The following is a 26,645-nucleotide window of genomic DNA, read 5'->3' on the forward strand; positions in this document are numbered from 1 at the left end:
TAGAGTTAAAATAATTAATTGGGGGAAAGCCAACTTCAATGAGTGTAAGAACGGGTCTGGCCCAAATAATTTGGAATCAAATGTGGGCAGGAAAAATGATAATTGGATAATGAGCTAACTTTAAAGGAGAGTTAGTTCGGACACTGTTGGACACCAGGGTGTGGTTTTACAAAGGGGAAAGGTAGAGCAAACAAACCCAGAGCTCCCAAGACGATGAAAGAGACAGAGGGTAAAATGAAGAAGAAAAGGTGTGCATATGACAGAGATCAGGTGAATAATACAATGGAGAATTAGGATGAATAAAGGGAAAGTGAAAAAGCAAACGAGAAGCAAAGAGGGAATATGAAAACAGACTGATAGCCAACATAAAAGAGAATCCCACAAGTGTTTCCTGTCCCTGTTTTAACCATGTCTCTGTAACGGCCACAACATCGTAGTCCCAAGTATCAATCCACACTCCAAGTTCACCTACCTTAATTCTGGATGCTCCTTGCATTGAAGTCAATACACTTCAACCCACCATCCTGACTGCCTGTACACTTCTGCGACCTTGATTCCTTCCTCAGTATCTCACAACCCTCAACACTAGCTTCTGAACTACAGCTCGTTTTCCCATCCCCCCCCAAAAATTAATTTAACCCGCCCCTCCGAATACCCCTGGCAAATTTCCCTCCCAGGATATTAGGTTCAGGTGCAAACTGTCCTGTTTGTGCAGGTCCCATCTTCCCCAGAATGTGCTCCAATTATCCATGTAAATGAAATCCACTCTCCTACACATCCCTGCAGTCACATGTTTATTTGCATTCTCTCCCTGTTCCTCAACTCGCTAGCATGTGGCACCAGCAACAAGCCAGAGATGACAACATGCTTTGTCCTGGTTCTCAGCTTCCATCCTAGCTCTCTAAATTCCTGTTTTAAATCCCTGTTCCTTCTCCTACCTATGTTGTTGATAGTGATGTGTACCATGACCTGCGACTGATCCCCCTCCCCCTTAAGGACCCTCTCTAATTCCCTCTCCATAGATGCCGTCAAATCTGTTGAGATCTTCCAGCATTTTCTGTTTTAGTTTCAAAAGGACATAAAGAAATTCGTGGAATAGGCGGACATGTGGCAGATGAAGTTCAATGCAGAGAAATGTGAAGTGATCCATTTTGATAGGAAGAACGTGGAGAAACAACATAAAATAAACAGTACATTTCTAAAGTGGGTGCAGGAGCAGAGGGACCTGCGTCTATAGCTGCATTGAAATTGACATCTTGAGAACATGTTTAATAAAGCATCCAGTATCATAGGCTTTATTAATAGTCACATTGAGCAAGTTATGTTGAACTTGTATAAAACACTGATTCAACTTCAGCTAGAGTATTGAGTCCAGTTTTGGGCACCACACTTTAGGAAGGATGTGAAGGCATTAGAGAGAGTGCAGAAAATTTGCACAATAATGGTTCCAGTGTTGAAGAACTTCAGTTCTATTTTTGGAAAAGTTTTGCTTGGAGAAGAGAAGGGGATTTGTTAGAGGTATTCAAAATCACTTGGGGTCTGGGCAGAGTGGTTAGGGAGAAACTGTTGCCCATCATGAAAGGGTGGAGGATGAGAGAGAGTGCAGATTGCAAGTAAGTGGCAAGAAAAAGCAATGAGGACGTAGGATGCTTTTTCGAGCAGCGAGTGGTTAGGATCTGCAATGTACTGTCTGAGAATGTGGTGCAGGCGGATTCAAGTGAGGCTTTTAAAAGAGAGTTGGATTATTGTCTGTAAGAGAGGACTGTGCAGGGTTACTAAGAGATGGGGAGCGACACTCAGCGCATTGTTAATTTGAAGAACTGGTGCAGACAGGACAGACTGGATAACGTCCTTCAGTGTTGTAATAATTCTGTGATTTTTATAAATAATTTTAACTAATTAAATGCCTTTTAAGAGGAATTATTTTGTAATTCTGGGTAGGCAACACATACATATTCTTTTTTTTGTTTTATCATAGATTTCATGCCATATATATCATATTTTACCATTAATTTAAAATTTTAAGTAGAATTATTTTAAATTTGGGCAATGATGACATTTATTTTGTGTTTGCATTGATAATACTTTATTAATTTATTATTGTTTACGATATATATCATTTTAACAATAATTTTTGTACTAATTAATGTTATTGTAATTATATACATTAATTTAAATTAAATTAATTTAGATGACTGCAAAATACAAATTGAAGCCACGTTAACCTTTTTCCAGTCACCTGAAATTTTAAAAAAAATCTGCAGTTAGCAGAGGATGGTTTCGATCCATCGACCTCTGGGTTATGGGCCCAGCACGCTTCCGCTGCGCCACTCTGCTCCTGACAGAAACCGTCGTGGTAACGTGCGCTCTTCAGTCTATGTGCGGCTTGGTTTGACAGCGCTGGGTTCCGGGCCGCGTGTGGTCAGCGAGATTGGGGGCGGGGCGAGAAATAAAATGGCGGCGCTGGCAGGTCGCGGCTGGGCGGTGGGGAGGCGACAGAGTGAGTATGAGAAAAAGAAAGACGCACACATACATACACACCTGGGAGAGGGAGAAAAAGAAAGAAAGGAGACCGGGGGGGGACGCGAGTGGTTATAGACATGGGGGGCTGGAGCGGCGGTTGGAGATGTGCGCAATAACAAGGGAAATGGGTGCATTTTCACAGGTCTGCTTGTCCCACCTCCCACTCCCCCCCCATTCCCCCCTTTCCTCCCCCTATTCCCCACCACTACCACCATCCCCCCCTTCTCTCTCCCCACCACCACGACCCCAACCACCCCCCCCCACCACTACCACTCCCCCTCCACCACTACCACTCCCCCTCCTCCACACCACTCCCCCACCCCCCCCTCCCCCACACACCCCCCCCCTCCCTCACACACACCCCCCCCCCTCCCCCACACACCCCCCCCCCCTCCCCCCACACACCCCCCCCCCCTCCCCCACACACCCCCCTCCCCCTTCCCCACACACCCCCCTCCCCCTTGAGGCTGTGTCCCCTAGTCCTGCTATCCTTTCTAATCGGGAAGAATCTCTCTCTACCTCTACTCTATCCATCCCCTTCATTATCTTATACGTCTCTATGAGATCCACCCCCCCCCCCCATCCTTCTAAACACCAACGAGTACAGACCCAGTCTAATCAGTCTCTCTTCATAGGCCAACCCCCTCATCTCTGGTATCAGCCCAGTGAACCTCCTCTGCACTCCCTCCAAGGCCAATATATCCTTGCACAAGTGCGGCGACCAAAACTGCACACAGTACTCCAGCTGCGGCCTCACCAGTACCCTGTACAGTTGCGGCAAGACTTCCCTACTTTTATATTCTATCCCCGTCGCTATAAAGGCCAGCATCCCATTTGCCTTCTTGATCACCTGCTGCACCTGGGTTTTTGCGACTCGTGCACAAGGACCCCCAGGTCCCTCTGCAGCGTAGCATGCTGCAGCTTTTCGCCTTTTAAATAATAATTCCTCCTACTATTATTTCTGCCAAAGTGGATAACCTCACACTTGCTAACATTATACTCCATCTGCCAGGTCCTCGCCCACTCGCTCAACCTATCCAGATCTCTATGCAGACTTTCCACACTCTCCACGCAATTTGCTTTTCCAATCATCTTTGTGTCATCAAATTTCGTCACCCTACACTCAGCTCCCTCCTCCAGATCATCTATATAAATGGTAAATAGTTGAGGCCCCAGCACCGATCCCCGCGGCACTCCACTAGTCACCAACCACCAACCAGAATAGCACCCATTGATACCAACTCTCTGCTTTCTATTAAACAGCCAATCCTCTATCCACGCTAACAGCTTATCCCCAACTCCTTGCACCCTAACCTTCTGTAGCAGCCTTTTGTGAGGCATCTTATCAAACGCCTTTTGGAAATCTAAAAACACCACATCCACTGGTTCCCCTCTGTCTACCACACTAGTCACATTCTCATAGAAATCCAATAAATTCATCAAACACGACTTTCCCTTAACGAATTTGTGCTGCGTCTGCTCGATCAAACCATTCTTTTCCAGGTGCCTCGCTATTTCTTCTTTGATGATGGATTCTAGCATTTTTCCAACTACAGATGTTAAACTCACCGGTCTATAATTCCCTGCCTTTTGTCTGCTACCTTTTTTAAACAGCGGCGTAACATTAGCCGTTTTCAAATCTTCCGGCACTTCCCCGGAGTCCAGTGAATTTTGATAAATAATCACTAAGCCATCCCCTATCACCTCTGCCATTTCTTTCAGAACCCTGGATGCATTCTGTCCAGTCCTGGGGACTTGTCCACCTTCAGTCCCATTAGTCTATCAAGCACCACGTCTCTAGTGATTGTAATCGCATTTAGGCCCTCAACTCCTACCATCCTTCTATCTTTAATATCTGGCAAACTATTCGTGTCCTCCTCCGTGAAGACTGAGGCAAAAAACTTATTTAAAGCCTCAGCCATTTCCTCATCGCCCACTGCTAAATCCCCCCTCTCATCCTCCAAGGGTCCAACATTCACTCTAGCCAGCCTCCTCCTCTTTATATATTTGTAAAAAGTTTTACTGTCATTTTTTATGTTTAGTGCTAGTTTAGCTTCATAGTCTATCCTTCCTTTCTTTATCAACTTCTTATTCATTCTTTGTTGATTTTTAAATCTTTCCCAATCTTCTTCTCGCCCACTATTTTTAGCCACTCTGAAAGCATCAGCTTTTAATTTAATACTCTCCTTTACTCCCTTCGATAACCATGGCTGGTTATCCCTTCTCCTACAGTCCTTCTTTACCATCAGAATATATTTCTGCTGAGTACCGAAAAAGATCTTCTTAAAAATCCTTCACTGTTCCTCAGCCGTCCCACCAACCAATCTACATTTGCCAATTCTGCTCTCATCCTATTGCACTCCCTCTGTTCAAAGAGAGGACACAGGTTTGGGACCCTACTTTCTCATCCTCTATCTGCACCAGAAATTCAACCATACAATGATCACTCGTCCCAAGAGGATCCCTAATTCTACCTGCCTCGTTACACAACACCAGATCTAAGGTAGCTCACTCCCTCGTAGGTTCCGTCACATACTGTTCAAGGAAACTATCCCGACAGCATTCCAAGAACTCTTCCTCAAGCCCGCCGCGTCTGACTTGGGCCATCCAATCAATATGCAGATTAAAATCCCCCATAACTATCGCCGTTCCGTTTCTGCATGCCTCAATTATTTGCTTGTTTATAGCCCGCCCCATCTCAAAAGTTATTTTATTTGGGGGGCCTATAGACCACACCCACCAGTGTCTTCCTCCCCTTACTATTCCTTATCTCCACCCACAACGATTCCACGTTTTGCTCTTTGGAGCCTATATCTTCCCTTATTACCACCTTGATATTATCCTTAATTAACAGAGCTACCCCAACTCCTTTTTCCTCCCGTCTATCCTTCCTAAACACCTGATACCCCTGGACATTCAGCTCCCAGTCCCTGTCACCTCGCAACCACGTTTCTGTAATGGCCACTAGATCGTGTCCATTTGTGCTGATTTGCGCCATCAGCTCATTCACTTTGTTCCGAATGCTTTGTGTATTCAGGTAAAGTGTCTTTATACCAGCCTTTATCTGGATCTTATTTGTAGAAACGCTACTAGCCTCTCTCCTGCACCCTACTCCTTTTATTATTGGGACATCCTCAACATTTTCCTGCACACGTACCCTCTCCTTTACTTTAGATTTTGTAATTTTTCTCTCTCCCTCTCTTCCCCACCTCCCCACCACCCCACCCAACCAGTTAGTTTAAAGCCTTATCTACAGTCCTAGTTATACAATTCACCAGGACTCTGGTCCCAGCACGATTCAGACTAAGACCATCCCATCTGAACAGGTCCCATCTGCCCCAATACTGGTGCCAATGCCCCATAAATTCAAACCTATTCCTCCCACACCAATCCCTGAGCCACCCATTCATCTCCTTAATCCTGTTTACCCTGCACCAATTTGCACGTGGTTCAGGTAGTAATCCAGAGATAACCACCTTGTCGGTTCTGCTTTTTAATTTGGTTCCCAGCTTTGCATACTCCCTCTGCAGATCCTTAGTTCCTATTTTGCCTATGTTGTTGGCACCCATATGAACCACAACGACTGGATTCTCACCCTCCCACTCCAGGTTCCTCTGCAGCCCAGATGAGACATCCTGGACCCGAGCACCCGGCAGACAACACACCCTTCGGTATTCTTAGACAGACAGACAGTTGGCCATTAGTTTTCCATTGTCCCACTTTATATATAACCCTGTACCCCTCCTGGAAATAGCGTCTAACCCTCCTTCCACCCGCCCCCATCAATCTATCCCTTTTTTCGTCATAGGTTTAGCTAATTTCCCCAGCTAACCTTCTCTGGATGAAAATGTTTCTCCTGAATTCCATTGTGACTGTTCTATTTTTTATAAACCCTAGTTTGGGTCCTTAAGTGGAAATATCTTCTCTGTGTCGACCCTATCAAACCCTTTCATGATCTTACAGACCCTCGACCCCTTCCCTCTGTAAAACCTCTTTTCCATGCATACCCCTGTCACTGTCTCTTCTTGCCAGCTTATTTAGAGGTAGTTAAAATCTCCCATCATTATTATTTGATGACTGTTACTTGTTTTGCACATTTGCTTATAAATTCCTCCTTCCCCTATTGCTGTTTTTTCTTGTCAGCTTATTTAGGGATAGTTAAAATTTTGCCTCTTTACCATGTACCCCTTTTGCTGTTTCTCTGAGCCAGCTTATTTAGAGGTCATTAAAATCTCTTGTCATTATTATTCTGTGACCTTCACTTATTTTGCACATTTGCTTATAAATTTCTCCCTCCAGGACCTTTTATTTTTAGGTGGTCTATATTCCTATTAGTGAGATCGATCCCTTTTCTTTTATTTCAATCCATATGGACTGCATTTCTAACCACCTTGACAGGCTAAAATATTTCCTCACATGGGAGGAATCTAGAACCAGGAACCACAGTTTCAGAATCTGGAGATGAGGAGAAATTTCTTCTCCCAGTTGTTCATTAGTGTTTGGAATTCTCTTCCCCAGAGAGAAATGGAAATTGGGTCATTGAATAAATTCAGGGCTGAGTAGATTTTTGCTTGATAGGGGAGTCAAGGGGGACAGACAGTAAAGTGGAGTCAAGGCTACATCAGATCAGTCATGATTTTATTGACTGCTGAAGCAGGCTTGAGGGGTTGAATGGCCAACTCCTGCTTCTATTTCTTATGTTAGTCATGCTAGGCCTTGAGTCACCTCTGAACATCTTTCCAATGAACTTGTGTGCTTTCTGAGGTTGACTGAAATTATATATCACTTGCCAGTGAACTGTAAAATATTAGTATTATTTGTTCTTCAGATTCCTGTTTTGCTTGGAGCATGATCAACGCTCACTTAAAAACTTTCTCCTTTTGTTTCTACGGGTGAAAAAGTTAAACTAAAGACCTGTCCAGGCAGAGGGGAGAACCCATGTTGCTCTATAAAGAGGAACAGAGTTTTCTTTGTGTCTTTGCCAAAAACAAAGTTCAAAATAGGCCACTGGATGTTATAGGATATGGTAGATTCAGGGTTCTGGTTCTAGACTTTCAATTCAAGTGATTGAGATTTCGGATTGACCATGTCCAGTTGTGGAATTGAATTCATGACTGGCAATTCTGAGTTAACACAGAAACTGACTGGAATCTTTTGAACCGAACTAGTTCACTAATGTCCTTAAGAATAGTAAGTAGTCTCATAACACTAGGTTAAAGTACAACAGGTTTATTTGGTAGCATGAGCTTTCAGAGCATTACCCCTTCAATGAAGGGGCAACTCCACATCATGGTTACCATTGTCCTTATGAAGGTCATCTCAACCTGGTCTGGCCAACTTATAATTCTTGTCCCACACCACATGCTAATTTTCAAAAGTAATCAGCACCACTCGTACCAAGAACAAATGGTTTGAAAAAAATGATGGCCGTTCTCTATATGTAATACCCAAAATTTCTTCAAACTACTATCTAAATTCCATACCTCACACCATTTGCACATAGTTTTCTGTTTGTATTCTGCTCATCTAGCTGAAAGTAGAGCCCACAAAGAGTAGAAGCAGAAGTAGACCACTAGGCTCTTCAAGCCTACCCACCATTCACTATGACCGTGGCTGATCTATGCTGGTCTCAGCTCCTTTTCTGTGCCTTTTCCACATTGCATCCTATTCTTTCAAATATTTATCCACCTCCACTTCTAATAATCCAGCCTCTGCAACCCTTTGGGACAGAGAATTTCAGAAATTCACCACCCTCTGTGAAAAGAAATTTCTATGCGCCTCCTTTATTTTGTACCTATGCCCTCTTGTTTGAAACACTCCCCCTAGTGTGAGGAGGGATTGGTAAAAGGGAGATTTGAAAGAGGTGTTTAAAATCACAGTAGGTTTTGAGAGAGTAAATAAGGAGGAATTGGCAGAATGGTTGGCAACCAAGGGACACATTTAAGGTCACTGAGTAGTACTTGGAAGGGAAATATTTGCAGAACCATGGGGGAGGAGAACTAATTGGATAGCTCTTTCAAAGAATTGGCACAGATGCAATGACCTCCTGTGCTATATGATTCCTTGATGCCATCTGCAAGTTGAATACTGCTACAGTCATTGTATCCCATGTGCAGGTTGTTTATTTCTAGACAGAATAATTTTCATTTACAGTCGCTCTTGCAAAGCCGTCTGTTTTCCGTTTGGTCTTAATACACAAATTGTCAACTGCTCCCAGAGTGCAACCTATCTCACATCAGGACCTTTGTTGATTTTCCACTGCAGGCAGACAACAGCGACTGACTTCATTATTGCTTAGAAAATAGTCCATTTAAATCACCTTTCCCAGTGTCTGAGAGTGTTGAAGTCTCAGCAAACAGTGCCAGTGTATTAAAACATGCATTCACACACCTCAGCTATGGCACCATAATGACTTCAGTCAGGCCATTGAGATTGGTCTACTGGAATATTAATTCCCTCTCTGATTAAGGAATCAATTGATGGGCCAATCAGGGAGTCCTTGTATTTATCTGGGAGTGTCAGTTCCTCTGCCAACTTAAAGTTGTCTCACACCACTGCTGACTGATAGCACTACTGCTATTGGAATTATAAATAAAAGGATTTTGGTGAAGGGACTTCCGCCTCTGAAGATTTATTACAGGTACTAAGAAGGAAAAAAACCAAGCATAGGGCTTGGAATAATCTAAATGACATGCAACAGACCAGGGTATGTCTGTCCTCTTTGGAATCAGAATGATTCCAGACATGTAACTTTAACTTGCTGAATGAGAGAGATGATTAAGTGACCACCATGCAACTCTGACCAAGACTGCAAGAAATATAAAGGGCTGTGAACGTAGCTCAGTCATCAAGCAAACCAGCCTCCAATCTATAGGCTTCATCTACACTTCCTGCTGCCTCAGAAAAGCAGCCAGCGTAATTAAGGACCCTACTTCCACCATCTTCCATTTGAAAAAAAGATACAAAAGTCTGGGATCATGTACCTACTGACTCAAGAACAGCTTCTTCCCTGCTGCCATCAGACTTTTGACTGGTCCTACCTCGTATTAAGTTCATCTTTTTCTACACCCTGGCAGTAACATTACATTCTGCACCCTCTTTTTCCTTTCTCCCTTATGTATTCTATGAACAGTATACTTTGTCTGCATAGCATGCAAAAAACAATACTTTTTAGTGTATACCAATACATATGGCAATAAATCAAATCGTTAGTTTACAGCTTTGAGTTGTGTGAAAGATATATTTTTGTTCAATAATGAATCATTTCATATATCAAGGACGTAAGTTACAGTCAATGAATTTGGCCTCCATTGAGACAGCATACTGAATTTGAACTTCAGCATTGTTGTAGAAATATTGATGCAATATTCTCATTTAACAGTTTAATTTCCTTCTATTCAACCCCCCTCCCCCAAAGATAAAAGTAGAGGGAATATAATTTATATAAGAGACTGAAGCCTCATTTCTAGCTAGGTAAACCTCAGCAAATATTTAAAGTCATACAGTTCATGTTCAAAATGTCAGGTGTGGATGATACATTTAATAACTGAAACACTAACAACACACTGCCTCACTAAACCAGCTTGCCCACCCAGTAACAAGCTATATTGTTGTAGATAAGGTAGATAAATCCCCCAGACCTGAAGAAGTGTATCCTAGGACATTGTGGGAGGCTAGGGGAGGAAATTGTGGGTCCCCTGGCAGAGATATTTGAATCATCGATAGTCACGGGTGAGGTGTCTGAAGATTGGAGAGTGGCAAATGTTGTGCCTTTGTTTAAGAAGGGCTGCAGGAAAAAGCCTGGGAACTACAGACCAGTGAGCTTCACACCTGTGATGGCTAAGTTCATAGAATCATAGATTTTACAGTGCAGAAAGTGATCATTTGGCCTATCGAGTCTTCACCGACCACAATCCCATCCAGGCCCTCACTCTATATCTCTACATATTTACCTGCTAATCCCTCTCATCTATGCATCTCAGGACACTAAGGGGCAATTTTAGCACAGCCAGTCAACCTAACCTGCACATCTTTGGAGTGTGGGAGGAAACTAGAGCACCTGGAGAAAACCCACGCAGACAAGAGGAGAATGTGCAAACTCCACACAGACAGTGACCAAGCCGGGAATCGAACCCAGGTCCCTGTTGTTGGAAGGTATTTTGAGAGACAGGATCTACAGGCATTTAGAGATGCAAGGACTGATTAGGGACAGTTAGCACGGCTTTGTGAGTGGAAAATTAAGTCTCACAAATTTGATTGAGTTTTTTTGAAAGGGTAACCAAGAAGGTAGATGAGGGCAATGCAGTTGATGTTGTCTGCGTGGACTTTAGCAAGGCCTTTGACAAGGTACCTCATGGTAGGTTGTTGCATAAGGTTAAATCACACGGGATCCAGGGTGAAGTAGCTAAATGGATACAAAATTAGCTTCTTGACAAAAGCCGGAGGGTGATTGTAGCGGGTTGTTTTTCAAACGGGAGGCCTGTGACCAGCAGTGTGCCTCAGGGATCAGTGCCGGGTCCACTGTTATTTGTCATTTATGTTAATAATTTAAATGAGAATATAGGAGGCATGGTTAGTAAGTTTGCAGATGACACCAAAATTGGTGGCACAGTGGACAGTGAAGAAAGTTATCTCCAATTGCTACAGGATCTTGATCAATTGGGCCAGTGGGCTGACGAATGACAGATGGAGTTTAATTTAGACAAATGCATTTTGGTAGATTGAACCAGAACAGGACTTACTCAATGGTATGGCGTTGGGGAGAATTACAGAACAAAGAGATCTAGGGGTACATGTCCATAACTCCTTGAAAGTGGAGTCACAGGTGGACAGATGGGTGAAAAAGACATTTGGCATGCTTGGTTTCATTGGTCAGAACATTGAATACAGGAGTTGGGATGTCTTGTTGAAGTTGCACAAGATATTGGTGAGGTCATGCTTGAAATACTGTGTGCAATTCTAGTCACCCTATTATAAAAAGCATATTATTAAACTAGAAAGAATGCAGAAAAGATTTGCTAGGATGCAACCGGGACTTGTTGGTTTGAGTTATAAGGAGAGGCTGGATAGACTGGGACTTTTTTCTCTGGAGCGTAGAAGGCAGAGGGGTGACCTTATAGAGGTCTGTAAAATAATGAGGGGCATAGACAGGGTAGATAGTCAATATCTTTTCCCAAAGATAGTGGAATCTAAAATTAGAGTTCATAGGTTTATGGTGAGAGGGAGAGATACAAAAGTGTCCAGAGGGTAATTTTTTCACAGAGGGTAGTGTCTGGAACAAGCTGCAGAGGTAGTAGTAGAGGCGAGTACAATTTTGTCTTTTAAAAAGCATTTAGACAGTTACATTGGTAAGATGGGTATAGAGGGAAATGGGCCAAATGCGAGCAATTAGGACTGGCTTAGAGGTTTTAAAAAGAAAAGGATGGCATGACCAATTTGGGCCAAGGGGCCTGTTTCCATGCTGTAAACCTCTGACTTTATGACATTCTCTGTATGGTTACTTAATATGACTCAATATGATCTGCTTTAATGCTGCTTACATACTCGGTGAGTAATAGTTGATTGACATTGTCCGTGTGGATTTTCAAAAGATATTTGACCAAGTGAAAATTAGAGGGAAAATGGCAGCATGGATACAAAATCAACAAAGAGACAGCATAGACTAACATTACACAATTATCTTTCAGAATGTAAAAAGATATAACGTGGTGTCTCCCAGAGGTTCAGTATTTTAGCCAGTTATCTTTTTGGTGTGTATCAGTAACCTAGCCTTGGTATATTGGGCATCATTTCAATGTCTGTAGATAACAGAAAACTCAGGAGTGCCGTAAACAATGACGGAGATTGGAACTTTTCAGACAGACATGGATTGGTGAAATAAGAACACACATGGCAGAAGAAATTTAATGCAGAGAACTGTGAACTTTGGCAGGAAGAATGAGGAAAGGCTATCTCAACTCTGGTACAGTTTTAAAGGGAGTGCAGGAACAGAGATGGGGGTTTCACATACACAAATTTTAGATAGTGACGGAACTAGTTTCTGACTGTTATAAGCACACAGGATCTTGGTCTTAGTCACAGAAGCACAGAACATGAAAACAAAGATAAACTAAACTGTAATGATTAATCCCTTGTTAGGGTTCTATTAGAATATCATTTATAACACATTGTTTGCTGGAGCAGACGAGGAAGGAGCATCAGAGAGAAAGCTAAGACTTTACCTGTTAAAAACCTGTTTAAAATAAGTTTAAAGCACTTTGTTCTTTGTAGAACTGTTTAAAGCATTTACTTATTGTATTTACTGCTTTAAGAATTGTGAGGGAGTGATTATCAGGCAGTTGTGGCCCATCAGCTTTAATTATCAAGTGTCCACACGGTGAAGCCTTACATTGTTTGCTGGAGCAGACGAGGAAGGAGCATCAGAGAGAAAGCTAAGACTTTACCTGTTAAAAACCTGTTTAAAATAAGTTTAAAGCACTTTGTTCTTTGTAGAACTGTTTAAAGCATTTACTTATTGTATTTACTGCTTTAAGAATTGTGAGGGAGTGATTATCAGGCAGTTGTGGCCCATCAGCTTTAATTATCAAGTGTCCACACGGTGAAGCCTTACATTGTTTGCTGGAGCAGACGAGGAAGGAGCATCAGAGAGAAAGCTAAGACTTTACCTGTTAAAAACCTGTTTAAAATAAGTTTAAAGCACTTTGTTCTTTGTAGAACTGTTTAAAGCATTTACTTATTGTATTTACTGCTTTAAGAATTGTGAGGGAGTGATTATCAGGCAGTTGTGGCCCATCAGCTTTAATTATCAAGTGTCCACACGGTGAAGCCTTACATTGTTTGCTGGAGCAGACGAGGAAGGAGCATCAGAGAGAAAGCTAAGACTTTACCTGTTAAAAACCTGTTTAAAATAAGTTTAAAGCACTTTGTTCTTTGTAGAACTGTTTAAAGCATTTACTTATTGTATTTACTGCTTTAAGAATTGTGAGGGAGTGATTATCAGGCAGTTGTGGCCCATCAGCTTTAATTATCAAGTGTCCACACGGTGAAGCCTTACATTGTTTGCTGGAGCAGACGAGGAAGGAGCATCAGAGAGAAAGCTAAGACTTTACCTGTTAAAAACCTGTTTAAAATAAGTTTAAAGCACTTTGTTCTTTGTAGAACTGTTTAAAGCATTTACTTATTGTATTTACTGCTTTAAGAATTGTGAGGGAGTGATTATCAGGCAGTTGTGGCCCATCAGCTTTAATTATCAAGTGTCCACACGGTGAAGCCTTACATTGTTTGCTGGAGCAGACGAGGAAGGAGCATCAGAGAGAAAGCTAAGACTTTACCTGTTAAAAACCTGTTTAAAATAAGTTTAAAGCACTTTGTTCTTTGTAGAACTGTTTAAAGCATTTACTTATTGTATTTACTGCTTTAAGAATTGTGAGGGAGTGATTATCAGGCAGTTGTGGCCCATCAGCTTTAATTATCAAGTGTCCACACGGTGAAGCCTTACATTGTTTGCTGGAGCAGACGAGGAAGGAGCATCAGAGAGAAAGCTAAGACTTTACCTGTTAAAAACCTGTTTAAAATAAGTTTAAAGCACTTTGTTCTTTGTAGAACTGTTTAAAGCATTTACTTATTGTATTTACTGCTTTAAGAATTGTGAGGGAGTGATTATCAGGCAGTTGTGGCCCATCAGCTTTAATTATCAAGTGTCCACACGGTGAAGCCTTACATTGTTTGCTGGAGCAGACGAGGAAGGAGCATCAGAGAGAAAGCTAAGACTTTACCTGTTAAAAACCTGTTTAAAATAAGTTTAAAGCACTTTGTTCTTTGTAGAACTGTTTAAAGCATTTACTTATTGTATTTACTGCTTTAAGAATTGTGAGGGAGTGATTATCAGGCAGTTGTGGCCCATCAGCTTTAATTATCAAGTGTCCACACGGTGAAGCCTTACATTGTTTGCTGGAGCAGACGAGGAAGGAGCATCAGAGAGAAAGCTAAGACTTTACCTGTTAAAAACCTGTTTAAAATAAGTTTAAAGCACTTTGTTCTTTGTAGAACTGTTTAAAGCATTTACTTATTGTATTTACTGCTTTAAGAATTGTGAGGGAGTGATTATCAGGCAGTTGTGGCCCATCAGCTTTAATTATCAAGTGTCCACACGGTGAAGCCTTACATTGTTTGCTGGAGCAGACGAGGAAGGAGCATCAGAGAGAAAGCTAAGACTTTACCTGTTAAAAACCTGTTTAAAATAAGTTTAAAGCACTTTGTTCTTTGTAGAACTGTTTAAAGCATTTACTTATTGTATTTACTGCTTTAAGAATTGTGAGGGAGTGATTATCAGGCAGTTGTGGCCCATCAGCTTTAAATCAGCGCCAAGTTTAAAAGGAGGCCTGGTGTAGATAGCGGGCAGCGTCGGAGCGGGCAGCGGAGTGAGAGGGAAGCAGAGTGAGCTATTAGGGTTTAATATCAAAAAGGGCTTGAAGGTAAAAAGGCCAGGTGGAAAGAACAAGGAAAAAAAAAAAAATTTTTTTTTTTTTCAAAACTACTACAGCAAAAACAAGGAAAATATTTTTTCCCACAACAAATTATATTGAATAATGGAGGGGCATGTGATGTGCGGTTCCTGTATGATGTGGGAACTGGTGGACCCCAGGGTCCTTCCCAGTGGCCATGTCTGCAGTAAGTGCAGGTTGCTGGAGGAGCTCCAGCTCAAGGTGGATGAGCTGGCCTCTGAGCTACAGACACTGAGGCTCATCAGGGGGAGAGAGGGTGTCATTGTCAATGGGGTGCAAGTGACATCCACCCCCCCTAGACTGTCTAAATCTAAGGGTCAGGAACAAAAGGGGGCTGCTGGGAGGAGGAAGGGGGGTGAGGAGCGGAGGCCTCAGCCTCTTAATCTGCATAACAGGTTTGAGGTTCTTGCTTCCAGTCTGGAAGAGGACGAGGCAGGTGAGGTTGGTGAGCAAACTGCACACGGTACAGTGATGCAGCAGGACATAGGCAAAGAGAAGGGGAAAAGGAACGTAGTAGTGATTGGAGATAGTGGGGTGAAGGGTATTGACACTGTCCTTTGTCACAATGACAAAGTGCACAGAAGGGTGTGTTGTCTGCCTGGTGCTCGGGTACAGGATGTCGCAGCTGGGCTGCAGAGGAATCTGGAGTGGGAGGGTGAGAACCCAGTTGTGGTGGTACATGTGGGTGCCAGCGACGTAGGCAAAGTGCGGACTGAGGATCTGGGGAGGGAGTATGAGAAGCTGGGAATGGAATTAAAAAGTAGAACCGACAAGGTGGTCTTCTCTGGGCTACTGCCTGAACCGAGTGCAGACGGGCGTAGGGTTGACAGGATAAAGGAAGTGAATGGGTGGCTCAGGGATTGGTGTGGGAGGAATGGGATCGAATTTATGGGGCATTGGCACCAGTATTGGGGTAGGTGGGACTTGTTCGGACGGGATGGGGTTGGTCTGAATCGTGCTGGGACCAGAGTGCTGGCGAATCGAGTAAAGAGAACTGTAGACAGGGCTTTAAACTAATTAGGGGGGGGGAGGGTGCGAGGGTAGGTGATGTTAGGAGGTCTACAGTTAAGGATAGGGTACAGGTAAGGGAAGAGGCTGAGGATGTCCCAAGTGGTGGCGTTACGGCAAATAGGGTCCAGAAGAAGGCTGGGATGAAAGCGCTTTATCTGAATGCACGAAGCATTCGGAATAAAGTGGATGAGCTGGTGGCGCAGATCGACACAAATGGATACGATCTGGTGGCCATTACAGAGACGTGGCTGCAAGGTGACAGGGACTGGGAGATGAATGTACAGGGCTATCAAGTGTTTAGGAAGGATAGGCAGGAGGAAAGAGGGGGTGGCGTAGCTCTGCTGATTAAGGACAGCATCAAGGTGGTAGCAAGGGATGATATCGGAGCCAAAGAGCAGAAAGTGGAATCGTTGTGGGTGGAGATTAGGAACAGCAAAGGGAGGAAGACGCTGGTGGGTGTCGTCTATAGGCCCCCGAATAATGATCTGGAGGTGGGGCGGGCTGTTAACGCGCAAATAAGTGCGGCGTGCAGGAATGGGACGGCAGTAGTTATGGGGGATTTCAATCTGCATATTGATTGGTCGACCCATGTTGGACGAGGTGGGCTCGAGGAGGAGTTCTTGGAATGCTGCCGGGATAGTTTCCTGGAACAGTGTGTGTTGGAGCCGACGAGGGAGCGAGCTATCTTGGATCTGGTGCTATGTAATGAGGCGGGTAGAATTAGGGACCTTGAGGTGAAGGATCCTCTTGGAGAGAGTGATCATTGTATGGTGGAGTTTCTGTTGCAGATGGAGGAGGAGAAAGTGGGTTCCCGGACACGTGTCCTTTGTTTGAATAGAGGGGAGTATGGTAGGATGAGAGAAGAATTGGCGAATGTGGACTGGGGGAGTGCGTTGGAAGGTAGGTCTGCTGAGGAGCAGTGGAGGATCTTTAAGGAGATCTTTCTTGGTGCTCAGCAGAAATTTATTCCGATGGTCAAAAAGGACAGTAGGAAGAGAGGTAATAAGCCGTGGATAACGAAGGAGGTGAAGGAAAGTGTTAAATTAAAAGCGGAGGAATTTAGAGTAGCTAAGAGCAGTGGGCGAGAAGAGGATTGGGAAAGGTTTAAATGTCAACAAAGATTGACAAAGAAGTTGATAAAGGAGGGTAGAAGAAGCTATGAAGCTGGGCTAGCACTTAATATAAAAAAGGATAGCAAGAGTTTTTATAAATATATAAAAAGGAAGAGGCTGGCTAGGGTGAACGTTGGTCCTTTAGAGGATGAGAAAGGGGACCTAGTGGTAGGGGATGGGGATATGGCTAAGGTCTTGAATAACTTTTTTGTTTCGGTCTTCACGGAGGAGGACGTGAATAATTTGCCGGGTGTTAGCGATGGAAAGGTGGTAGGACTGGAGGGTCTTAATGACATTACTGTTACTAGAGAGGTGGTGCGCGACAGACTGGAGGGGCTGATTGTGGACAAGTCCCCAGGACCGGATGGAATGCATCCGAGGGTTCTGAAAGAAATGGCGGAGGTGATAGTGGATGCCTTGGTGGTTATTTTCCAGACGTCGCTGGATTCCGGGGAAGTGCCGGAGGATTGGAAAACGGCTAATGTTACGCCGTTGTTTAAGAAGGGTGCCAGGCAAAAGGCGGGGAATTACAGGCCGGTTAGTTTAACGTCTGTGGTAGGTAAAATGTTAGAATCCGTCATTAAGGAGGAAATTGCGAGGCATCTTGAAGGGAATTGCTTGATAGAGCAGACGCAACACGGTTTCATTAAAGGGAAGTCGTGTCTGACAAATTTACTGGAGTTCTATGAGGATGTGTCTAGGGCGGTGGATAGAGGAGAGCCGGTGGATGTGGTCTTTCTGGATTTTCAGAAGGCGTTTGATAAGGTACCTCACAAGAGGTTACTGCAGAAGGTCAGAGGACATGGAGTTGGGGGTAGGGTGTTAGCGTGGATAGAGGATTGGTTGTCAAATAGGAGGCAGAGAGTGGGGGTCAATGGGTGCTATTCGGATTGGCGGTTGGTGACTAGTGGAGTGCCCCAGGGGTCGGTGCTGGGGCCTCAGCTATTTACCATTTATATAGATGATCTGGAGGAGGGAACCGAGTGTAGGGTGTCGAAATTTGCTGATGACACCAAGATTGGGGGAAAGGCAAATTGTGCGGAGGGTGTGGAGAGTCTGCAGAAGGATCTAGATAGGCTGGGCGAATGGGCCAGGAAATGGCAAATGGAATTTAATGTTGGCAAGTGTGAGGTGGTCCACTTTGGTAGGAAGAATGGTAGGAAGGACTATTACTTACGTGGCGAAAAACTGCAGCAGGCGACGGTGCAGAGGGACCTCGGGGTCCTTGTGCATGAGTCGCAAAAACCCAGCCTGCAGGTGCAGCAGGTGGTCAGGAAGGCGAATGGGATGCTGGCCTTCATCGCGAGGGGGATTGAATATAAAAGTAGGGAGGTCTTGCTGCAGCTGTATAGGGCATTGGTGAGGCCGCAGCTGGAGTACTGTGTGCAGTTTTGGGCGCCGCACCTGCGCAAGGATATTTTGGCCTTGGAGGGAGTGCAGAGGAGGTTTACTAGGCTGATACCGGAGTTGAGGGGGTTGAGCTATGAGGAGAGGCTGAATAAACTAGGCTTGTACTCGTTAGAGTTTAGAAGAATGAGGGGAGATCTCATTGAGACGTATAAGATGATGAATGGGATGGATAGGATAGAGGTGGAAAGACTCTTCCCGCTCAAAAAAGACAGTAGGACTAGGGGGCACAGCCTCAAGATAAAGGGGGGGCAGTTCAGAACGGAGTTGAGGAGGAACTTCTTCACTCAAAGGGTGGTGAATCTCTGGAATTCTCTGCCCGTTGAAGTGGTGGAGGCTGCCTCGCTAAATATTTTTAAGAAGCGGGTTGATGGGTTTTTGATAAGAGAGGGGATTAAGGGTTATGGGGAGAGGGCGGGAAAGTGGAACTGAGCCACGACAGATCAGCCATGATCTTATTGAATGGCGGGGCAGGCTCGAAGGGCCAGATGGCCTACTCCTGCTCCTATTTCTTATGTTCTTATGTTCTTATGTTCTTATAATGCTGGACACAACACTTTAGGAAAGATCTCAGGGTCTCGGAGAGAAGATTTTCTAGGTTAGGATCAAGAATGGGAGTTCATGTGAAGAGAAGATAACTTTGGAGAGATTTAATAGAGGTGTTCAAAATTCTAAGGGTTTTGATAGAGTGGGAGAAGCTGTTTCCATTGGTAGGAGGTCAATAATCAGAGGACAGAGGTTTTAGAAAATTAGCAAAAGAAGCAGAGAGGTGATGAGAGTTGTTTTTAAAGCAGTGAGTTGTTATACCCAAGAGTGCAGTGACTGAAAGGGTGGTGGAAGTAGGTTCAATAATGACTTTCAAAAGGAAATTGGATAAATACTTGATAAAGATAAATGTGAGATCTATGGGGAAAGTGTATTGGAGTGGGGTGAATTAGATTGCAGAGGCACAATGAGCTGAATGGCCTCTTCCATTGCCCTTTATTTCTTTGAAAACTGGTCACAGCATTGAAATGTTCTAGGTCTAAGCACTGTGGTGCTGGACACTACTCTACCTTTGGGGGTTGTGGGAGGGATTTACCTGAACAGTTTCTTTCCTTGAACTAGCCTAAGGTATTTTAAAATCTGTGTCATTTTGCTTCTTCCAGCTTCCTGGTGGCTGTTAATCTTGGGGTGGGTCATTTAAAATAATATATTACTCCATTCTTAAAGTTAAAATGCCAGTACGCAGAGTGGACAGGCAAACCCTTAATCCATCTTCTTGTTTGCTGCAAAAAACTATTCAATTTGGATTCATATCCCCACAAGAGAGACAGACGATATTAAAACTGACATGGAAAAAAAAGGTAATGGGCTTGATCTGACACTCAATCTTAGCCAAAAGACCAAGAAGCGATTGATATTCATTTCCCACCTCCCATTCTCAGAGGTAGGACTTGATGCTTAATCAGAGCATAGATTTGCATGGCAAGTTTGATGAACTCACGAGTTCAGGACTTAATAAGACTGCCCTAATAAGACTGGTCTTCCACATTCTACCCTCCGTAAACTTGAGGTCATTCAAAACTTGGCTGCCTATGTCTTAACTCATCCATCTTTGGCTTCACCTCTCTCTATCTCTGTAATTTCCTCCTGCCCGACAGCCCTGCGAGATCTCTGCACTTCTCCAATTCGTCTGTCTTGAGCATTCCTGATTCTCATCATTCCACCATTGGTAGTTGTGCCTTCAGCTACCAGGCTCCCTACACCCATGTGGACATGAGGAGAATGTGCAAATTCTTGCCAAAATCTTAGTAAACAATCCGATAGGTATTTTATCATGAAATTTCCGCCCTGCACCACCCCACTTCCCTGGTCAGCTGTCCTAATATCTCCTTTGTGATGCAGTATGATCCTTTGTTTTATTAGTGCTCTAAGTGGAGTGGCAATTTGTTACATTAGGGTGCTGGATAAATATAACTGGTTATCAAAGTGCTTTAAATTAAAGTAAAATGACAGATTCACTGGCACATTAGTTGGCAATACTATTTAGAATTCAGTGTACTGTTAAGATTGATTTTCAGTTTTTGCAATGAGTGTATTTCAGCTCTGTTTTGCTAATGACTTTGCAGCAAAGTCAGACTTGTTTCCTTTCACTCCCCAAGCTAAAGCACTCTTATATATACTTACAGAGAAATTAAATGATTTTTTTCATCTTGATTGCACACGTACCATGCATAGGTTTTGTACTGTGGAACTCCTGGAGATCAGCTAGTTCTAAAACGGAGAGCCCAGAGCAGCTCAAAAAGGAATCGTTGAGAAAGCCTGAAACCCCTGTCGGCTACTTGGATCGTCCACAGCAAGAGCCTGCGGAAAAAGATCCCTTGGAAAGTGAGTGCTCTTTGTTTCGGGGTGGGGCAGTTGCATTTAATGCAGGAGTTTACATAATGAAATTAGAATCTTGAGAAAGAGGCAAGTTGTTTGCCAGCAGCTGCTTCCTTTTTATTTAAATCTGAGAGCAAACTCCCTGTGTTATTGCTGGCTGGTGCTGAGGAATCAGTAAGTGGGAATGCTGCTCTGACTCATCTGCCTGCAAGTGTACGAAAGCAGTTGTCCTTTGATTTTTCTCTCCTCTCTGACCTGCAACACCACAGAGGCTGTTGGAGCTCAACACTGAACTCATAAGCTGCCACTCTGTCAGTGCACATTCATGCTTTGGTTCATTGTACTGCTCATTGCAATGGATTGTGGAAGCTCTGTAAATGATTTAATATTTTCTTCATGACTATTCATTGAAGAACCACATTTAAGTAAATGGGTTTGAAAAAAAACTGGGCATTTAAACCTAACAAAACCTGGAAGTTGGCCATTCTTTTTGGGAGTTCTGTTGTCTGATTTCAGTGCAGTAGTTTAATTTTGTAGTAACATGATAAAATAACTATCAGATTGTTCACTAGGAATTTGGCAAAATTTACACATTCTCCCCATGTCTGCGTGGGTTTCCTGTGGGTGCTTCGGTTTCCTCCCACAATCCAAAGATATGCAGGTTAGGTAAATTGGCCATGCTAAATTGTGTCAGAGGAACTAGCAGGGTAAACATGGGGTTGCGGGGATAGGGTCTGGGTGGCATTGTTGTCGATACAAGCTCAATGGGCCAAATGGGCCTTCTGCACTGTAGGGATTCTATGATTGTTTTTAAGCATTAATACTATTTATTTTCTGCAGGTGATTTATTCTTTAGATTCTGCTTTTCATATTTAATGACTTGAATTAACAAATAATTAGTATGCTTGGTCAGAATACCAACTAGTTGGCATACCTGGGTGCTATGGACACTTTGGCAGATATCTGTATCAACCCAAGGTGGCACTGATTGTTAAAGGAATAAGCTCTCAAACCTTTTGTGTGCACTGTCAGTCTTCCTGTTGAAGTACTGTTTCACCAAATTCAATTCACCAAAGATCCTTAGACAGCACCTTTCAAACCCACGACCAACTCCATCTAGAAGGACAAGGGTAGCAGGTACATGGGAACACCCCCACCTGCCAGTTCCCCTGCAAGCCACTCACCTTCCTGACTTGGAAATATCTCGCTGGGTCAAAATCCCTCCCTATCGACATTGTGGGTCAACCCACAATACGTGGACTGCAATGATTCAAGAAGACAGCGCACCACCAACTTCTCAAGGGCACCTAGGGATGGATAATAAATGCTAGCCTAGCCAGCAATGCCCATGTCCTGCGAATAACTAAAAACCTGTATTGCATGACTGCAGCATGAGAGAACAACAACTTACATTTCGAATAGCACCTTGCCTAATAGCATCTTTCCTGCTGCCATCAGACTTTTGAATGGACCTACCTTATATTAAGTTGATCTTTCTGTGCTGTAGCTGTGACTGGAGCGATTAAAATCAGGGATGGTCAGGAAGCTAGAATTAGAGGAGTGTGGTTATATCTGAAGGCTGAAGGAGGTTTGAGACATGGGGAGTGAGGCCAGGGAGGCAATTGATAGGGAGCTCGTGTAGGTCAGTGAGCATGGGTGAACTGGATTTGTTGCATGTTAGGACATGGGTCACAAGGCTTTGAATAAGATCAAGTTTACAAAGAGTGGAGTGTGGGAGACATAAGAACATAAGAAGTCGGAGCAGGAGTAGGCCATCTAGCCCTTCGAGCCTGCCCCGCCATTCAGTAAGATCATGGCTGATCTGAAGTGGATCAGTTCCACTTTCCCGCTTTCTCCCCATAACCCTTAATTCCCTTGCCTACCAAAAACCTATTTACCCGTGACTTAAATATATTTAGCGAGGTAGCCTCCACCACATCAACGGGCAGAGAATTCCAGAGATTCACCACCCTTTGAGTGAAGAAGTTCCTCCTCAACTCTACTGCACCCCCCCCCCCTTATCTTGAGGCTGTGCCCTCTAGTTCTACTGTCCTTTCTGAGCGGGAAGGATCTCTCTACCTCTACCCTATCCATCCCCTTCATTATCTTATACGTCTCAATAAGATCCCCCCTCATCCTTCTAAACTCCAACAAGTACAGACCCAGTCTATTTAGTCTCTCTTCATAGTCCAACCCCCTCATCTCCGGTATCAGCCTAGTGAACCTCCTCTGCACTCCCTCCAAGGCCAATATATCCTTGCGCAAGTGCGGCGACCAAAACTGCACACAGTACTCCAGCTGCGGCCTCACCAGTGCCCTGTACAGTCGCAGCAAGACCTCCCTGCTTTTATATTCTATTCCCCTCGCTATAAAGGCCAGCATCCCATTCGCCTTCTTGATCACCTGCTGCACCTGCAGACTGGGTTTTTGCGACTCATGCACAAGGACCCCCAGGTCCCTCTGCACCATAGCATGCTGCAGCTTTTCGCCCTTTAAATAATAATCCCTCCTACTAATATTTCTGCCAAAGTGGATAACCTCACACTTGCTAACATTATACGCCATCTGCCAGGTCCTCGCCCATTCGCTCAGCCTATCTAGATCCCTCTGCAGACTTTCCACACCCTCTGCACAATTTGCTTTTCCACTCATCTTTGTGTCATCAGCAAATTTCGACACCCTACACTCAGCCCCCTCCTCCAGATCATCTGTATAAATGGTAAATAGCTGAGGCCCCAGCACCGATCCCTGCGGCACTCCACTAGTCACCAGCCGCCAATCAGAATAGCACCCATTGATACCAACTCTCTGCCTCTTATTAGACAACCAATCCTCTATCCACGCTAACACCTTACCCCCAACTCCATGCCCCCTAACCTTCTGTAGCAACCTTTTGTGCGGCACCTTATCAAACGCCTTCTGAAAATCAAGAAACACCACATCCACCGGTTCCCCTCTGTCTACCGTGCTAGTCACGTCCTCATAGAATTCCAATAAATTTGTCAAACATGACTTCCCCTTAACGAATCCGTGCTGCGTCTGCTCTATCAAACAATTCTTCTCTAGGTGCCTTGCTATTTCTTCTTTGATGACGGATTCCAGCATTTTTCCAACAACAGACATTAAACTAACTGGCCTATAATTCCCTGCCTTTTGCCTGCTACCTTTTTTAAACAGCGGTGTAACATTAGCAATTTTCCAATCTTCTGGCACTTCCCCGGAATCCAGCGGTTTGGTAAATAATCACTAAGGCGTCTACTATCACCTCTGCCATTTCCTTCAGAACCCTGGGGTGCATTCCATCCGGTCCTGGGGACTTGTCCACCATCAGTCCCGCTAGTCGATCAAGCACTACCTCTTTAGTGACAGTAATCGCATTCAGGCCCTCAACTCCTACCGTCCTTCTATCTTTAATATCCAGCAAACTATTCGCGTCCTCCTCCGTGAAGACCGAGGCAAAAAACTTACTTAAGGCCTCCGCTATTTCCTTATCTCCCACCACTAAATCCCCCCTCTCATCCTCTAAGGGTCCAACATTCACTCTAGCCAGCCTCCTCCTCTTTATATATTTGTAAAAACTCTTACTGTCCTTTTTTATATTTAGTGCTAGTTTAGCTTCATAGTCTATCCTTCCTTTCTTTATCAACTTCTTAGTCATTCTTTGTTGATTTTTAAACCTCTCCCAATCTTCTACTCGCCCACTACTTTTAGCCACTCTAAACGCACCAGCTTTTAATTTAATACTCTCCTTTATTTCCCTTCATAACCACGGCTGATTATCCCTTCTCCTACGTTCCTTCTTTACCATCAGAATATATTTCTGCTGAGCACCAAAAAAGATCTCCTTAAAGATCCTCCAATGTTCCTCAGCAGTCCTACTGACCAATCTGCGTCCCCAATCTACATTTGCCAATTTCTCTCTCATCTTAACGTACTCCCCTCTGATCAAACAGAGGACGCAGGTCCGGGACCCTACTTTCTCATCCTCCATCTGCATCAAAAACTCAACCATACAATGATCGCTCGTCCCAAGAGGATCCCCCACAACAAGATCCCTAATTCTACCTGCCTCGTTACATAACACCAGATCTAAGATAGCTCGTTCCCTCGTCGGTTCCGTCACACACTGTTCAAGGAAACTATCCCGGCAGCATTCCAAGAACTCTTCCTCAAGCCCACCGCGTCCGACATGGGTCAACCAATCAATATGTAGATTGAAATCCCCCATAATTATCGCCGTTCCATTCCTGCATGCATCATTGATTTGCTTGTTTATAGCCCGCCCCACCTCCAAGTCATTATTTGGGGGCCTATAGATCACACCCACCAGCGTCTTCCTCCCCTTGCTGTTCCTTATCTCCACCCACAATGATTCCATGTTCTGCTCTTTGAAGCCTATATCTTCCCTTACTACCGCCCTGATACTATCCTTAATCAGCAGAGCTACCCCACCCCCTTTTTCCTCCCTTCTATCCTTCCTAAACACTTGATACCCCTGGACATTCAGCTCCCAGTCCCTGTCACCCTGCAATCACGTTTCTGTAATGGCCACCAGATCATATCCATTTGTGCTGATCTGCGCCACCAGCTCATTCACTTTGTTCCGAATGCTTCGTCCATTCAGGTAAAGTGTCTTTATCCCAGCCTTTATCTGGACCCTATTTGAAGGAACGCTACCAACCTTGCCAGGAATGTATTAGAATAATCAAGCCTAACGGTATTGGAAGTACGGATGAAAGGTTGAGAATTACTCCCTAAAGACCCTCTGCAAACATGGCCTTCTGATGAAAGACTTTCTCCCCCTCCTCCTTTGAGCCGCTTGTCCTTCTCAGTGTGGCTTCTTTTCATTATCCAACTAATTCTATGGTTTCAGCAGCAGCAGTCCTGAAACAGAAACAGAGTCAGGTAACATTAGAAGATCAAAAAAGGTAGTCTTAGTGGTTACACAGTTAAAAGCGACAGAGTCAGTAGCAAGGGAGTGGAGTTTGTGACAGACCAATTAGAATGGCTTCAGTCTTCCCAATATTTAATTGGGGGTAAATTCTGTTCATGCTGCCAGATAAGCAGCCTGGTAATTTAAAGGCAGCGGAGGAGTTGGGAGAGATACTGGTGAAGGTGTCATCGACATAACGTGTGAAAATTAACATGTTTTCAGTTGATATGCCAAGGGACAGCATGTTGTCGGGAAATAGGAAGGGGCCATAAATGGACCATGGGAAGACACCATAGATAACAGTGAAAAGGTGGGAAGGTAAACCAGTACACCTTGGAGTGAAGTGTATTAGTTGAAGATTGGCATCGGTGATGCTGGAGAGTTCACAGCTCTAGTGTCCAGTTTCTAATATGCCACAGGTTACACAATTGACAATTATATAACTCATGTTCTGTTTTCTAGGGTTTCCTGATGACATCAATCCGGTCACAAAGGAGAGGAACGGACCAAGAGGTCCTGAACCTACCCGCTATGGGGACTGGGAGAGAAGGGGTCGCTGTATTGACTTCTAGAATTTACTGCTCTATACAAGCGTAGTTGTGCACATTTTGTAAATAAATTGAGGTTGATCTGTATAGTTTAACAGTGACATGACAATGCTGCTGTGTTCAGATGAGGATTTGGAGCTGATACCAAACGGGTGTGATTTCTCAATGCTATTTTACCCCCCCCGAAAGATTTTTTTTCTCTCAATTTAGAAAATCTATGATCAATAAATAATATTGAAACAGG

At 43.9% G+C, this 26,645-nt stretch overlaps 1 protein-coding gene and 1 non-coding gene across 2 annotated transcripts; one reads left to right on the top strand and one right to left on the bottom strand.

Annotated features, from left to right (window-relative positions):
- Positions 1-2,265: 2,265 nt before the first annotated feature.
- trnam-cau (transfer RNA methionine (anticodon CAU)) lies at positions 2,266-2,337 on the bottom strand. Its single transcript has one exon. It is a non-coding gene; the product is annotated as a tRNA-Met (tRNA).
- A 98-nt stretch (positions 2,338-2,435) lies between these two features.
- Positions 2,436-26,645, top strand: sdhaf4 (succinate dehydrogenase complex assembly factor 4). Its single transcript, XM_080193237.1, has 3 exons — positions 2,436-2,500; positions 20,777-20,926; positions 26,316-26,645. Exons 1-3 carry the CDS (start codon positions 2,455-2,457, stop codon positions 26,423-26,425), a joined length of 306 nt encoding a protein of 101 aa, XP_080049363.1. The 5' UTR covers positions 2,436-2,454; the 3' UTR covers positions 26,426-26,645.

This window comes from Carcharhinus amblyrhynchos, chromosome 7 (assembly GCF_965287045.1).
Source record: "Carcharhinus amblyrhynchos chromosome 7, sCarAmb.v2.hapA, whole genome shotgun sequence".
Classification (NCBI taxonomy): Eukaryota; Metazoa; Chordata; class Chondrichthyes; order Carcharhiniformes; family Carcharhinidae; genus Carcharhinus; species Carcharhinus amblyrhynchos.